Raw genomic sequence first — 14,863 nt, 5'->3', positions numbered from 1 at the left:
GATAACCCTGCTGGCTGTATATGATCTAAGTTATTTAAGGAAAAAAGAAATGTGGAGTAAGATCACTAATCAGTAATACTATGGGGACATTAATCCTCTTGGTTAGTAGCTCTTAATTAAAAATACACACAGTACAAGTGGGTATAACTAGAAATAGTTGAAACTTAATTAGGTGAAGCACATCTGCTTTATAAACCCAAGTACAGTCTATCTGCATTTATGGGGACAAGTTCTCCATGTGCCATCAAGATGAATTAGATGTAAACCCAGTTTCAATAAATGCCTTTTGTGTCATTGGTTTGACAGATACAGAATTTGGGAAGACAAGAGTTGATGCTGGTTTTACTGCACAATTCCCAAATGTGCTTCCAGACCTTGAAAAGAACTTAGGAGAAGCTTTGTCTTGTATTTTGGAGACTGAAATGAAACTTGCATTTGGAAACCTGTGGATGGAGGTGGTTTCTTACATCATTTTGCTTGATATTTTGATTATTGAAAGGTTTGAATGTCCTTGGTGTTTTATTGCTATTAATACCTGTGCCAAGCCAAACCCAAATCATCCAGGTCCCTGATATCATTGACAGGGAACAGCTCAGTGTTCACTTCTAATATTTCATTTTATAGCAAGATTATCCTGTTTGATCACTAGTGTCCAGCATGTGCAGTATTTTAAGAGAATTTTAATGACACAGTAACAGGGCTGCTGGTTTCTCAGTGTGAAATTTCAGAATTCTTTTTATTAATGGCATTAAAATTCTATTTCAGCTTTTCTACTCAAATAGAACCTTGCACTGTAAATACATCCTGCAAGGAATCATTCCATCATGTTCTGTATAATATCAGGGCATTTATTGCATTTCTTCCCCACCAGAACAGATGTGGATAAAACTGTTCCCAGCTAAATTGATTCCAGTGCAGATGCAGAATGACAAGGGTACTAATGAGAACCTCTAAACATGCTTGCAGAAGTATGGTTTGCAGAAGATACATACCCATGTACAAGGCACTTTCACATTGTCCATGCTTTACTTTGGTTTCCATTTTATAGCTGGTGGGAGGTTGTTAAAAGTTTAAATTTATTGCATATAAGCTCTGTGGCTTTAAAAATACCCCAAAATCATGGGGTGACTTCTTTCCCAAGCTGCCCTGATTAGCTGCTAAACTTTCAATCACTTCTCTATTCACTTAATTAATTTCTTTAAACATATCTTCAAACACTGGTTTCACTTGATAGTAGTGAATTCTTAGGTTTTTTGCAATACATGTATTTTACTCCATGTGTAAGTAGTCACAGTGTTTATTTTTACTTTGTAACAGTACTGGAAAATCATAGGCATATTTACTGTTCTTCTTTTTGTTCTTGTTACTGTTGGCTTTTGTGCATAAGTAACTCATTAGATCAGTTTTGACATAAATCAAAAGTCTTAAGTGTTTTTGAGGAATGGGGAATCACAAATTGTGCATTGCTTCTTAATGAGCATCACTGTTTAACCCATGGTGCTGCTGAATCAAATCTTTATTAATAGATAAATTTGTTTAAATCTGGTCTTATTTCTGAGGAATCACTGAATTTCTCCTTCAGCAGTCACAGATCATCACATTCTTGAAGAACAGAGCAATTGTGAGATTTATAGGAACATGTCTAAATGGAAACCAGCCTTTGAATTTATAACATACTCTCTTCCAGATCCTGTATCTGAAGCCACCATGGACTTTAGCAAACCTGCTGAAATGTTATAAAAAACACTGGATGGCTGTTTTTGGTTATGTGGTGCCAAGGAGTTTACTTTCAACCATTGAATGCCTTTCTAAACACCTTTATGCAGGTAACAGTCCCTGAGAAAGTTAATTGTAAACTTGTGAAAAGCCTCCATGTTCTGGTTTGAGTTATGGAACTGGCTCTGTGTATTAATAGTCACCTAGGTCTGAATTATTTTTAAAAAGCAAATAATTCCTTTTCTCTCCTTTGCCTCCGTGTTACATGTGACCAAATGATCTGTATTTACCAAAAAAATTATGGAGGAGCAAAGGATATTTTATGTGGTATGTGAGGGCAGGGAGGTTTGTTTTAAAAAGAAGCCAACTAAAATAAAACCCCCACAAACCTTGCATTTGTTTAAAGATGTCTTTGAGCATTTGATTTTGACAGACAGACCTGGTGAATTCCCCCAGAGGGTGCTGGGCACTGCCCAGGCTCCCCAGGGAATGGGCACAGCCCCAAGGCTGCCAGAACCCCAGGAGAATTTGGACAAAGCTCCCAGGGATCCAGGCTGGGATTGTTGGGGTGTCTGGGCAGGGCAGGGGTTGGACTCTGTGATCAAGGTGGGTCCCTTCCCACTCAGGATACCCTGGGATTTCTTGGTTCTACCTCTTTGGGATATTGCTGTTCTGCAGAATTATTTTAGATATGCCAGTTGATCCTTGTGCAAGATCCCAGGATAAATTTGGAAGACTTGGTTGAGGAGTGAGCAGTCCCCTGCATTTTTCTCTGAGATTGTTGTACCTGATGCTTCTGAACCATTTTCCTAGCATTATCAAGTGCTTCTGTTAATCTAGGTATTTGAGGATTAAATTTGCCTGCCAAGACTGTTAAATCCTAACTTGTTTTTTTCCTCCCTCTTACATTAATGTCTAAACATCAGATAAACCATTTGACTCCTCAACAGTGCGTGTCCTACTCCAGGAATCCAAAAAACTGCTCCATGCTTTCAGCTGCAGGTCAGACTACAATGGTGTCCTGCCCCAGGCTTATGCTGAAGTGGCAAAACTCTGTGAGAGCCTCGGAGGGGTAAGGGCAGCTTTGGTGTTTGTCCACCTCACCCCATCCTCAAGTTGTTCCATGTTCCAAACCTGGCTTAGATTTCTTAATTATTCCCATCATTTCCACTGATTACTCCAGGAAATGTTGCTGGGGTGTTTTTGAAATAAAGAGACCCTGACTTGAAGTTTTATTTTCATTCAGTGAATATCTGCTGATACATTTTTTCCCTAATATAAATGTGTTAGTATCAGAAAGGTGACTGAAACCCATTATTTTGTCGTAGTTTTCTATTGCAGTAGTATCTGATGGGCCTTAGAGGTTAAATTTGCTGTTTCTCCTTCTGACATGGGTCCCAAACTGTTGTTCTTAAGTGTGTTATTTCAGCTTTCATTGTCTGTGTAGCTGAAGAAGGGATTCCCTTGTTTGTGGTGGTTGTGCTGGCCCCTTTTGTGTTCTCAGAAGTTGGTCTTCACTCCCAGCTCAGCTCTTGAGTTGCTGTGGAGGAAATTCCAACTGTCTTGGTTTATGGTTACTGTCACTTCTGTATGTAATGATGTAAAAACTGAGTCATGAGCATGGATGAAATATTTGGATTTATGGGAAAGAAGATAGGTCAGAACAGCTGTCAAGAGTTCTTGGTGTCTTTAGAAAAGGATGAAAGTGAAAGAAAGGTCAGGAGTCACCTGTGCTGGGACCTCTGTGCAATGCAGTCAGCCCTGAACCTGATGTTCTGGGTCATGAGAATCAGGCTCTGTCTGAAAACTTCTCAGGAAGGAAATTCCTCCCTGCCAGGGTGGGCAGGCCCTGGCACAGGGTGCCCAGAGAAGCTGTGGCTGCCCCTGGATCCCTGGCAGTGTCCAAGGCCAGGTTGGACAGGGCTTGGAGCAACCTGGGATAGTGGAAGGTGTCCCTGCCCATGGCAGGGGTGGCACTGGATGGGCTTTAAGGCCCCTTCCAGCCCAAACTATCAGGAGAGGCTTTGGATGCAGAGACTATAACCAAGGTGACTCAAAGAGTTCAGCCTTGATTTGTTGAGCAATGCTTAAAAAAAATCTGTAGAAGTGTGTAGATTCTGGTTTTCTGAAGTTAGGAACCAAATACATTGATTATTTGTTTGCTGAACTGTTTTATAAGGTGAGGGCAGACAGTGAGCAGGATTTATCAGAAGACATCATGGTTCTTTCAGAAAATACTGCATGTGAAAAAATGGAAGCCACGATGCCCAATCTGCAAAGCACTGAGGAAAAAGAGCTACAGCCCAGCTTTCATGTGGCTCAGGAAAACAGGCACCAGGAAATCTGGTCAGTCCTGGAAGGTGTTTGGAACACCATGAACTTGTACAGGTACAGCTTGCTAAAAGCTCAGAACTAACACATAGCCTTAGATAATTTTCAAACAAGCACACTTTAGAAACTGTGCTTTTTTACCCTGTAATTAATCTAAATTGAACCCCCCCCCCCAAAGAAAAAAAAATCACACAAAGGTTGGGAGCATGCAAATTGTTATGTCAATCAGAGCTTTTTTTTTTTAACTGCTTTTCTTTCTCTTCTTTGTTTCTTTGGAATTTCAGTATTGAGCTGTTCCAGAAGCTGGACCCCAGTGCAGTGAGCATGGCTGGCAAGGCCTCGTTTGAGGAGGCTTTTGTGGGCCTGCAGAAGCTGCTGGCAGCAGTGAAGGACATCCGTGAGGGCATTGGCAGGTGAGCACTGCAGCTGGGCACAAAATGTGCCACAGGCACCTGAAGTCACAAAAGTCTGAAATATTGCAGCACCAAGCCACTCTTTATTCTGTGTGCTTGGTGACATGATTTGCAGTAAAAATCCTGCTGCCAAGGTCAAGGCTGCCTTGAGCCATTGGTAGAAAAAGATCATGGAAGTGTTGCAGACGTGGAGATGTCTTGCAGGGAATTGCCTTTGATGTCTGGGATTTGTTTTCCAGTGTTTGACCAGCAAGTTGCCTCTGCTCAGGTGTAACTGGAGCTATTAATGATTAATGATTATGATTAATACATCAGTTTTGATGGCAGGAGCTTTGAATAATTCAGGGCATTTGTGTTTCAAATGTGAGGCCCACTCAGATGGGGGCAAAGTTCCAGTAGAGTGAAGGATGTAAAGTTGTGGGGCTTTGCTGTTCCCAGTTCTTCATGACAGCCCTAACAGCAACAATCAGCTGCATTTTCTCTTTAGGCAGGATAATATTCCCTCTGTCTTCATAGAATCACAGAATCCCAGAGTGGTTTGAGTTGGGAGGGACCTCAAAAGCCCATCCAGTGCCACCCCTGCCATGGGCAGGGACACCTTCCACTGTCCCAGGTTGCTCCAAGCCCCATCCAGCCTGGCCTTGGACACTGCCAGGGGCAGCCACAGCTTCTGTGAGCACCCTGTGCCAGGGCCTGCCCACCCTCATAGGGAACAATTCCTTCCCAGTATCCCATCTAACCCTGCCCTCTGGCAGGTAGAGCCCCATCCCTCCACTGTCGTTTTTTTACAGCACAAAAAATTTCAAGTTTCAGGGAGAATAAGGAATCTCCTGTGTTGTCTTGGCTTAGTCCTTTTTTCATGGCACTGAAAGATAGATCCATTCAAAGAATTACAGTCTCTCTTTTAAATATAAATGATCAAAATATTATAAAAATTAGAAGCAGAAAAATATGGGTAGGAATGTGAGCTTGAGCAGGTGAGTACTGACGGATTCAATTTATTGCTGGTGGGTTTTTTTCCCTCTAAGGAAATAGCTTCAATAAAGTAGGTTACTGCTAAACTTTGCTCTCTTCATTCTGATGCTAAAGTTTTTGCAACAGATCCTGTGGTACCAGTTTATAAATGTGGTGGATGAGATTAAATGGGAATATGGAATATTCAGAATGGTTATTTTTGTATTGCAGAGGTGTTTCATTTAAAACTATTGGTTTTCTTTGTGGGAGGGCTCTGTAAAAATAAAAACTCCTAATAATAAATAAAAATACATAGGCTGATTGTTGGAATGGAGTAGTTTTGCTGGACACTTTGGAAATGCCTGCTTTGATGTGCAGGTTTGCAGTAGGTGGCATCATGGAGCAAGAAATGGGGAGAATTTGCACAAGCGTTTTCTGCATTGGCCTTGAGTGGAGGGATTTAAGGGAGTTTGAGAGCTCTGAGGAGCTTTTCCAAAGAGCCAGGAGCCAGATTAATGTGTCCATGCAGATTTATGAATATTAAAACAGAAATTCAGAAGCTTTCATAGAACCAGAATGTTTGGGGTTGGAAGGGACCTTAAAGCTCATCTGTTTCCAGCCCTTACCATGGGCAGACACCTCACTTTCATTTTGCTCTAAAATTCACCTTGCAGCATATTTATATTTCTTGATTTTTGAAAAAAATGCGTCTCAGTGACTTAATCTAATGGCATGATTGCAGAAAAGGAGGCACTGGAGAAAAAATAGTGAGAAAGTTCTGTTTTGAATATTTGGAGGTAAAACAGCTTTTAGTGATCAAATCCAGCTGATTCTGTGGTACCTTCTGATCCCTGCTGTCCAGAACAATGAAGAGAGAAAATATGGAAGTTTGGAAGCTTTATCAGTAAATTATGTTGAACGTTCAACTGCATTAAAAGTTTAGATTTTCAGGTTGTTAAAAACAATTAGAAAAACATGATTATACTTTTTGAGATAAATGTAATGAAACCCTTAATCATAAAAAAAGCCAACTACACCAGTGGCACTATCCCAGCTATTCAGGCTTGATGGCCAGAGCATGCTAATGACAAATACAGATACAGAAAAGGAAAAAAACAAAAACTGTTTTATTGAAGATGTGTCAGTAACAGCTTTTTGCATGTTACCCTGTTCTGGTAATTTCTGTAACACCATGCAGTTTTGTTTTTTATTTTGTCTTGATTTCTTCCTCTAACAGCACTGGTAGCAGAGTGGTGTTTGTGTTGCACAGTTCTGCGTGCCAGCAATGACAGCCTTCAGCTCTGAAATTAAGAATAATCAGTACAGTGAGCATGTTCTAACTATATACCTTTACTATTGGTAATGGGCAAAGGGTATGAAACCTCTGAAATTTAAGCATCCAGTAAAATAGTGAAACCATTACACGATTTTAAATAATTTTGGATTGAGGATTTGTGAGTGTTCTCACTGGTGGTTTATATTTGTGTTTGGGTTGGGTATTATTTGGAAGCAGTTAATTGAGGCACCTTATTTAAGGTCTCTTAATTAACTCTTTAAAATTATATAGGGGTTTAGATTAGCTGATGTTTGCCCTCAGCTGAATAGAAATTGTGATTCTAAGCTTCTATATGCAGCCCTAGGGAATTGGATATTGTCTTCATGTCTCCTGCCAGGTTTCTTTTAGATAAGAAATCCTTGTTCATAGGAAATAAAAAAAGAAAATTCAGTCTTGGGTGAATTGATGCAGTTATTTCAAGTTGGATTTTTTCCTTTCATCTCTTGGCTAAAAAAGAATTTTTTTGTTCATATGCCAACTTGAAAATCACTCACATCTTATAGCATATACACTTGGATACAGGCCTCCTAAATATTTATACTAATATGCTGTCACCTGTAAAATATTTGTCTGTTACTGACTGCATAAGAAGCCTGAGTTCTGCTTTTCTAATATTTTATCTAAATTGAATTTCTCTCATTCTCCCAATGATTTGGAAAAATGTGGTTTAGTCCAGGACTGTGTAAACATTTGTAAATTAAAAGTGTAATTTCTTAAGATTTCAGTAGTGTAGGATAGTGTTACTATATCAGAACCGATCACTGAACTGAAATAATTTAAAAACAATTCTGCAGTGTTACTAGCTTTAGTACAGAATTCCTCAGATGCAGAGAAACTGTGTCCTCTAGTTTTTCAGCTGGCCAGTGGAGGAATTGAGGTCTCTTCTCCTTGGTGTCTCAATAGAGAATTGTCTTCATTCCCTTAGGCTCTGGTGTCAGTTAATAATTTCTGCCATAAAGTCTGTAGATGAAGAGCTCTGCCTTTAATCTTCTCTGCACACAGTCTCTTTTTGGAAGTAAAATGGAGATTAGTTCCCTGTTCAAAAAGTATCAGACATTCCAGTTGCTACTTGTTTGATCTTTACGGTTTTATGCATTTAGGTGAAACCTGACACTGAAGTTAGCTGCAGCCTTCTCTGCTGCCAGGCCCAAACTGAAATGTTGTGTTGTGCCAATTTTAATGACAGCTGTAAGATACAAAGCTCAAACAGAGCTGGAGGTGGGCAGTGCTCCCCAAGGGGCAGGGCAGAGGTGGTGCTGTGCAGCTGCTCACACCGTGGTGCCTTCAGAGCAGTCTGAAAAGCAGAAAGGTTTCAAACATGGGGCTCTAAAGCCATGGTGCTTGGAGCCTGTAGAGCCAGGGGTGCCAGCAGGGGCTGACAGCTGAGACATTTTGATCTATTTCTTATCCATTTCTATTTATTATTGTATCTTACACCTTGTGCTTGGCATCAGATGAGTGACAGGACAGGAGATAAACATTGGGAGTGGTTTGGGAAGCACTTGAGATAAAATCATCAAGTCTGTCTCCTTTCTCCCTCCTGCCCCCAAGACAGCATTTAACCTCCAATTGGTGGCAGATATTCATAGTAATTCCTTGGGTCTTTCTATGACATTCCCTTCTTTACCTCAAATTCCCTTCTTTACCTATGACATTCCCTTCTTTACCTCAGTATTTCCAGAAAACTGTGTAGAACCACCCTGGAGTTCTTAGGTTGAAGCTGAAGTACAGAATGGGGGTTGTTGTAGTGTGGCTCTACAAGGCTGTGCTGATGCAAAGGCCAAGTGATTCCATGGATTTCCACCTTCTGCTTTTGAACCAGTGTGGAGAGAGGAGCAGCAGCAGTGGTTGGTGTTGTTGTGCTGAGGTTCACATGGCTGCTTAGAACAGTTGGATGTAAAAGCCCTTTGCTTCATGGATTACTGATTTACAGACAGTTCTCTAGACATAGTTCTGTAGTTGAGGCAGATGTTTTATCACTGAGAAACTTCCATGGAAACAAGGGCAACTTGATTTAATGAAGTAATGGAGGCAGAGTCAATGCTCCTACAGACAGGTCCAAATTTCTCAGTGCTTCCCATTCCCTTAAAATGTCCATTTTCCATAGCACAGGGGGGTGGCTACAGGTGATGAAAGGAATATGAAGTGACTGAAAGCAGTAGGGAGCAGTGGTGGTGCTGAGAAATCATTGCTCTGCAGACAGGAATGTGTCAGTTTTGTACAGAAGAATATATTCCCAGACTGGAACTTATATTGCAGCCCCTGTTTAGCTGCAGACAGCACCAGGCTGTTTTGTGAGTGCTGACCTGTTGGGAATCTGTGGAGGGAGTTATGGTGCAGGCTCTTCCCTCAGCAGCTTCCAGGGCTCTGTGTGGAGTGAGGGCTCCCCCTCAAAACAACAAATCTCTCACATTTGAAGCTGCTATAAAACTTGGAGCCAAATGTCAGACTTCTCATTCCACAGTGCAAACCCAGAAACCATAGGCTTCATCCAGGCAAAGGCCATAAAATGAGGTACAGGATTTACCATTAGGTTACTTGGATGATTAATTACACTATTTGTTTTTTTTCTCCAAAGAGCTGGAGGCACAGTGGGTTTGTCCATACACCTGAGGTCTTGCTGGAATACACTTGAGTGTGTTCCCTCCATCCTTCCTCTGGAGAGCTCCCATGGCCAGGTTTTCCAGTGGCAGCTCAGTCCTTGGCACAGCAGGAAGAATGGGGATAGACAGATTTTCCCCCAGTATTTTGTGACAGCCTTGGGGTGAGATCATTCATAACACTTTAGCTTTTATGTTGTGTCCACTTGTGCATCCAGGCTGATGGCAGCAGTCAGGCAGGCTCTGCCTGGACTGGAGGGAATGATTCCATGAGGAATCATTCATATAATTCAGCCTCTCCCAGGTTCAGGATGCTCTGCTCCTGCTGCTGCAGGTGCTGGGTGTGATAGGCAGGGTTGGATAGCCTGGAGCTGCTGGGGTGGGAGTGGGAGCTGCTGGGGTGGGGCAATGGGAGCTGCTGGGGTGGGAATGGGAGCTGCTGGGTGGGAATGGGAGCTGCTGGGTGGGGGATAGGAGCTGCTGGGGTGGGAATGGGAGCTGCTGGATGGGGGATAGGAGCTGCTGGGGTGGGAGTGGGAGCTGCTGGGGTGGGGGATAGGAGCTGCTGGGTGGGGGATAGGAGCTGCTGGGGTGGGAGTGGGAGCTGCTGGGGTGGGGGATAGGAGCTGCTGGGGTGGGAGTGGGAGCTGCTGGGTGGGAGTGGGAGCTGCTGGGTGGGAGTGGGAGCTGCTGTGGATAGCCTGGAGCTGCTGGGTTGGGAGTGGGAGCTGCTGGGGTGGGAGTGGGAGCTGCTGGGTTGGGAGTGGGAGCTGCTGGGTGGGGGATAGGAGCTGCTGGGGTGGGAGTGGGAGCTGCTGGGTGGGGGATAGGAGCTGCTGGGGTGGGAGTGGGAGCTGCTGTGGATAGCCTGGAGCTGCTGGGGTGGGAGTGGGAGCTGCTGGGGTGGGAGTGGGAGCTGCTGGGTGGGAATGGGAGCTGCTGGGGCAATGGGAGCTGCTGGGGCAATGGGAGCTGCTGGGTGGGGGATAGGAGCTGCTGGGGCAATGGGAGCTGCTGTGCAGTTGCAGCTGCCAGGATTCCCTGTGTTTCCATGGAGGGTTGCTGGCAGCTTCTCCCTGCCGGGGTTTTCCGCTGTCAAAGCCGATTGTGGCTGAGGTGCCCGGGGAAGGTTCTGAGGTGTTTTTAGGCACAGCAGCCAGTTGGTTCCCTTCCTGACTCCTATTAAGGCAAACATTTTGGGTACTGCTTCTTAGGAAGCAGGGGGAAGAATGCATGACTAATTTTTGGTGATAATTCCTATGAAAAATGATGAGAAAAAGTAGTGCACACTCTGCTTTTAGAGGGTTGACAATAAATCCTGTGCTGTGTCATGGTCTTCCAGCCTGCTTCAAACACAGACTCCTTTAACTGGTTTTTTTAAACTTAGTCTGTTACTTTACTGGTTTTTTTCAATTCCTAATTAATTCATTTATAAATGAAGCTTACAGCTTGCAAGAGGAGGGACAGAATTTGGGCACTTTCCCATGGGAAAGTAAATAGAGCTTTCCCCAAACAATTTTCGTTTTCCAAGTCCAGTCATTATCTTAATCATGATTTAACTATGTAAGACTGAAAAATCCAGAATTTTCTCAGCATTTCTTAATATATATAAGGTGTTACTTGTGTTTTAATTTTGTGTTGATTTTAAGGTACATTTGCAGCATTTAGGAGGGTGCTGCTTTTCCTGGTGAATGCAAATGAAGTTACACTGAGGTGGAACTGAATTGTATCTGCCTGAATAGATGAGGATAATTAATTTTCTTAAAAACCAACTTCTTTACTGGATTGGAGCCTTATGGAAAAGGGTGTCCATCAAGGTGCTTCATTAAAGCCACCTCTCTTCAGCTGCTGCATCCCACTGGCCCTTGGCTGGATTGGGTGGGAATTGGTGCTTATTAGAAGTAACAGAATTGGAAAGTGAGTTGCAGCATTTGGGCTGCATGTGGGAATCTGAAGGGAATGAGTCAAAGCTGGGATGGAAATGTTGTGTGTGAGCCCAGGGCCCTCACTGGTGGGCACCAAGGGGCTTTCAGTTACTGCTGGGTTTCCTCCCTCCTCCCTCATTCAGAAATGGCTCACAAAAACATGGAGGGAATTTTTAATTAGAAAAAGCGTCCAGAAAAGTCCTCCCAGAAATAATAAGCTCTTAAATTCTGTTACTGTAGTGGAAGGGGAAATGTTTCAAAGTTCATAATTTCCTTTTTGTTCAAGTAATTTTTTCCCCTTGAAGATTTCTGATTTGTTTTTTTAACTCTTTCATAGACTCCTTTTCTACTTGATTTAAATCATCCCCAAACTTTTTTTTTTTCAGAATTTTAACCCCAACCAGCAGTTTCCAAGATATTTGGACCCTCTATAACTTCCTCAGAAGACATGAGGTATGACATTGTTGGTGTTTGATCACTTCACTTACAGCTTTTATTTTAGGAAGCTCTGAGGTCATGTCTCATCACTGTATTTCCATTAAGAATTTTGATTCTTAGCTCTTATTTATTAGTTGTTGAACATAAAGATAGATTTTGGTTGGATTTCAACAGGTATTTGAGTTGTTCCTGTGATTTGCTGAGTGCTCACTTGGTGTGAATGACTTGCTGTTGAGAGTAAAAAAGCCTCAAAATGAATGTTTTTAGTAGAATATTTCTGTTTAATATGTTACATATTTCAGGCTTGCAATGCTCTGCTGTGCAGGGAAATATATTTGGGGTTTAGGCCTTCACATATATTTTTGGAATTGATGCAAGTCAGGGCTTATTTCATTTGAGATACACACACATATGTCTAAAAATATGTATATGTAAATGAAACTATAGGGTAACTTAAGAGGGGAGGGAGAATTCTTGGAGGTCTTTTAGATTTGTGCAGAAGTGGTTAGAAAATGGAGCTGGAATTTGTAATATTAGATTTAACTACAAGATACAGCATGACTTTTTTAATGTACTGACTCAAGTTGAGGGCCTGTTAAGGAATACATGAGCTCTATTTTCTATTCCTACTGTATCATTGTAGAAGACATGTGATACTTGATAAATGACTATATTCATTCTTTCTTCTTTGTTTTAGATTAATAACAGTCTGAAATTCACTGCTGAGGAGCTGTATGAATGTGTTTCACAGGAGCTCTACAGGTGAGCCAGTTACTGACCCCAGTGGGGGAGTTGAGGCAGCCTTTTCACCTGTATTAACCAAGGTACCATGAGAGGAATCATCTGGGTCAATAAAAATCCCCCTTTGTAGGAATAGTGTAGGGAAAATAAATGGGGGATTTTTAAAATTCCCTTTTTAATTTTAATGCCCAAATAACACCGATCAGGAGAGGACAAAAATTAAATTGGACTTGAGGCATCAGTGCCTACATGGAGATTTTCAGCTGTTGGAGGTGAGGTGTTGAGCCCTCTCTCCTCTGCCAGTGGTTTCTGGCTCATTTCTTTATGAATTTGTGTCACTGAAGGTTTGTGACTCCAGGCTCTGGGAGGTTTCTGAAATGCCATCATGGATTTTTAATAATTCTGAGCTGGCTAATAAAGGGCAGGCAACTGGATTTTGCTGTTGTGTGGATATGAATGAGCTGTCACTGGCCAGGATCAGCTGAGTGAAAGGCTGGAGGGTGAATTACTCTAAAAAGCTTCCCTTGGCCTGGATTCATTCTGGGTCCCTGCATCTTCTGTGAAGTTCAATGTGCAGATTGCAAGATCAGGACACAAAGTTATTCAGGGAGGGAGACATTCAGTATTTATATCAGTAATAAAAAACAGTTTAAAAGCTTCACTCCCACAAGGTGATGGCTCTAGACCTGTATTGATACAGGCATAAAGAAAAGTGTGTGTGGAAATTCTTCACTCCCACAAGGTGATGGCTCTAGACCTGTATCGATACAGGCATAAAGAAAACAGTGTGTGGAAATTTGTGCTCAGCTGAGTAAACAGGTGCTTTGGAGACTTCCCTGGCAGCTCTCAGGCTGTGATTGGGGTTTTCTTCCTTTTTTGAGAAGTAGCTTTTAAATGGTCTTTTGAGAAAGGTTTGCAAAAGATTCTAAGTTAGGGCATGTTTATATGTGATCAGGTTGAGATTACTCTTTTGAAAGGGTCTAAGTTGTAAGGGGGTGTATCCAGATCCTTATTTTGAGTGTGAGTACAGGCTGTGTCAGTATATGAAGATGGTTGAACCTTCCAGAATCCCAGATCTCTGCAGAAGGTTGATGTCAGTGACCTCTCCTGACAGTTGTTCCCCTTTACCTGCCCTGGAAGGCAACAGGAGCTCTGCCTGTGGCAGCTGTGGGTTGGCTGTTGCAAGGAGCTCAAGTGAAATCCTCAGATGTAGCAGTTGTAGTGCAAAAGTTACTGCTGCTGCTTGAGTTTGATGGAAACATCCTAGAAATTTAAGGAGTATTTGTAGAGATTGCTGTTCTGCTGTGTCCTGCTAACCTTTCTCTCCTGTCTCCCAGGGAGAGGCTGGAAGTGGGCTGCTGCCAGCTGGCACAGCTGGAGCAGACGCTGGAGCAGTGCCACGCATCCGTGCACAGGGAGGCCGAGAGCCGGGGCTGGCTCTGACCCGGGCTCAGCTCCGCCTCCTCAAGGGGAGGAGAGGAAAAGGGAAGTGCTGGAGGAGCCCAAACCCTGCCGGCTTTTCTTCTCGAAGGTGCTGCTTTGGCTTGGAGTTGAAGGGAAAACACAGTTTCACGTAGGCATTAAATGTTGGGATTTCTGCTGAGGATTCTACTCAGTACTAGAATGTTCTGTCTTGAGTGAGGGTGCTGCTGGATAGGCATGGATAGCAGGAGAAGCAGGGCTGGTTTGGGGTGCTGTGCTGTGCTGCTCTGAGCATCCAGCGTTCCTGTCAGGAGCTGAGCTGTTAATGGTTGGATAGGAAAACCCCTGTTTGTTTTGCTGGTAGTTTACAAGTCACAAGTGAGAGAAAGGAATCTGTGGTGTGACCCGAGGGTAGGAAGTAGCTGAGTGCAAGGCCAGGAATCAAGGACTGACCCACAGGCACACCGTGTGTGTCCTGTGCACTGAAGGCTTCAGAGAGGATGTAGAATGGGCAAAGGAGCAGATTGATGCCTGTTTTTCCTTAAAGACAAAACAGACCCCCCACCCTCACACAAGTGTTTGTCCCATACCCCTTTTCAGAGGAAAAGGGCTTTAGTCCTTCGTTTAAGCAGGCATTTTATATTCAGTCAGTGGAAAGCTGCTAGCAGTGCTCTTGGGGAAACTCCTCATCCTGCTCTTGCCACAGCCTTCTGGAAGGTGGGCCTGGGTCCTCCCTGTTCTCCAGGTGACATCCCTCTGTGGCTGCACTGCTGGTTGCTTTCCAGAACTGCTTTAAGTCCATGAAACTTTCCTAAAGCCATTTTCTAAGGCCTTTAATGCTACCTCTTCTTGTATGTATTTGTACAGAGATGAGCTGACTAGCCAAGTTCTGAAGTGTCTATTTTGATATTAACTTTTGGATGCATTTGTAAATTCTTGATTGTAAAAATGTAATTTATTGTTACATAAACCACTGTTCCATTCTGA

General features: G+C 42.9%; 1 protein-coding gene across 1 annotated transcript in view; it reads left to right on the top strand.

The window, feature by feature from the left end:
- Nucleotides 1-14,863, top strand: part of SWT1 (SWT1 RNA endoribonuclease homolog) — a 25,620-nt gene extending 10,757 nt beyond the window's left edge. The window contains 8 exon segments of the mRNA XM_071435954.1: nt 307-455; nt 1,688-1,826; nt 2,643-2,788; nt 3,896-4,104; nt 4,332-4,460; nt 11,662-11,728; nt 12,411-12,475; nt 13,792-14,863. Coding sequence (XP_071292055.1) covers nt 307-455; nt 1,688-1,826; nt 2,643-2,788; nt 3,896-4,104; nt 4,332-4,460; nt 11,662-11,728; nt 12,411-12,475; nt 13,792-13,897 — 1,010 coding nt within the window. The 3' untranslated portion in view covers nt 13,898-14,863.

Source organism: Agelaius tricolor, unplaced genomic scaffold, assembly GCF_023055355.1.
Source record: "Agelaius tricolor isolate 1412-34295 unplaced genomic scaffold, bAgeTri1.0.p SCAF_11, whole genome shotgun sequence".
In the NCBI taxonomy this organism is placed as follows: Eukaryota; Metazoa; Chordata; class Aves; order Passeriformes; family Icteridae; genus Agelaius; species Agelaius tricolor.
The sequence above is the reverse complement of the archived record's forward strand: the minus strand, read 5'-3'. Positions and strand labels throughout refer to the sequence as shown.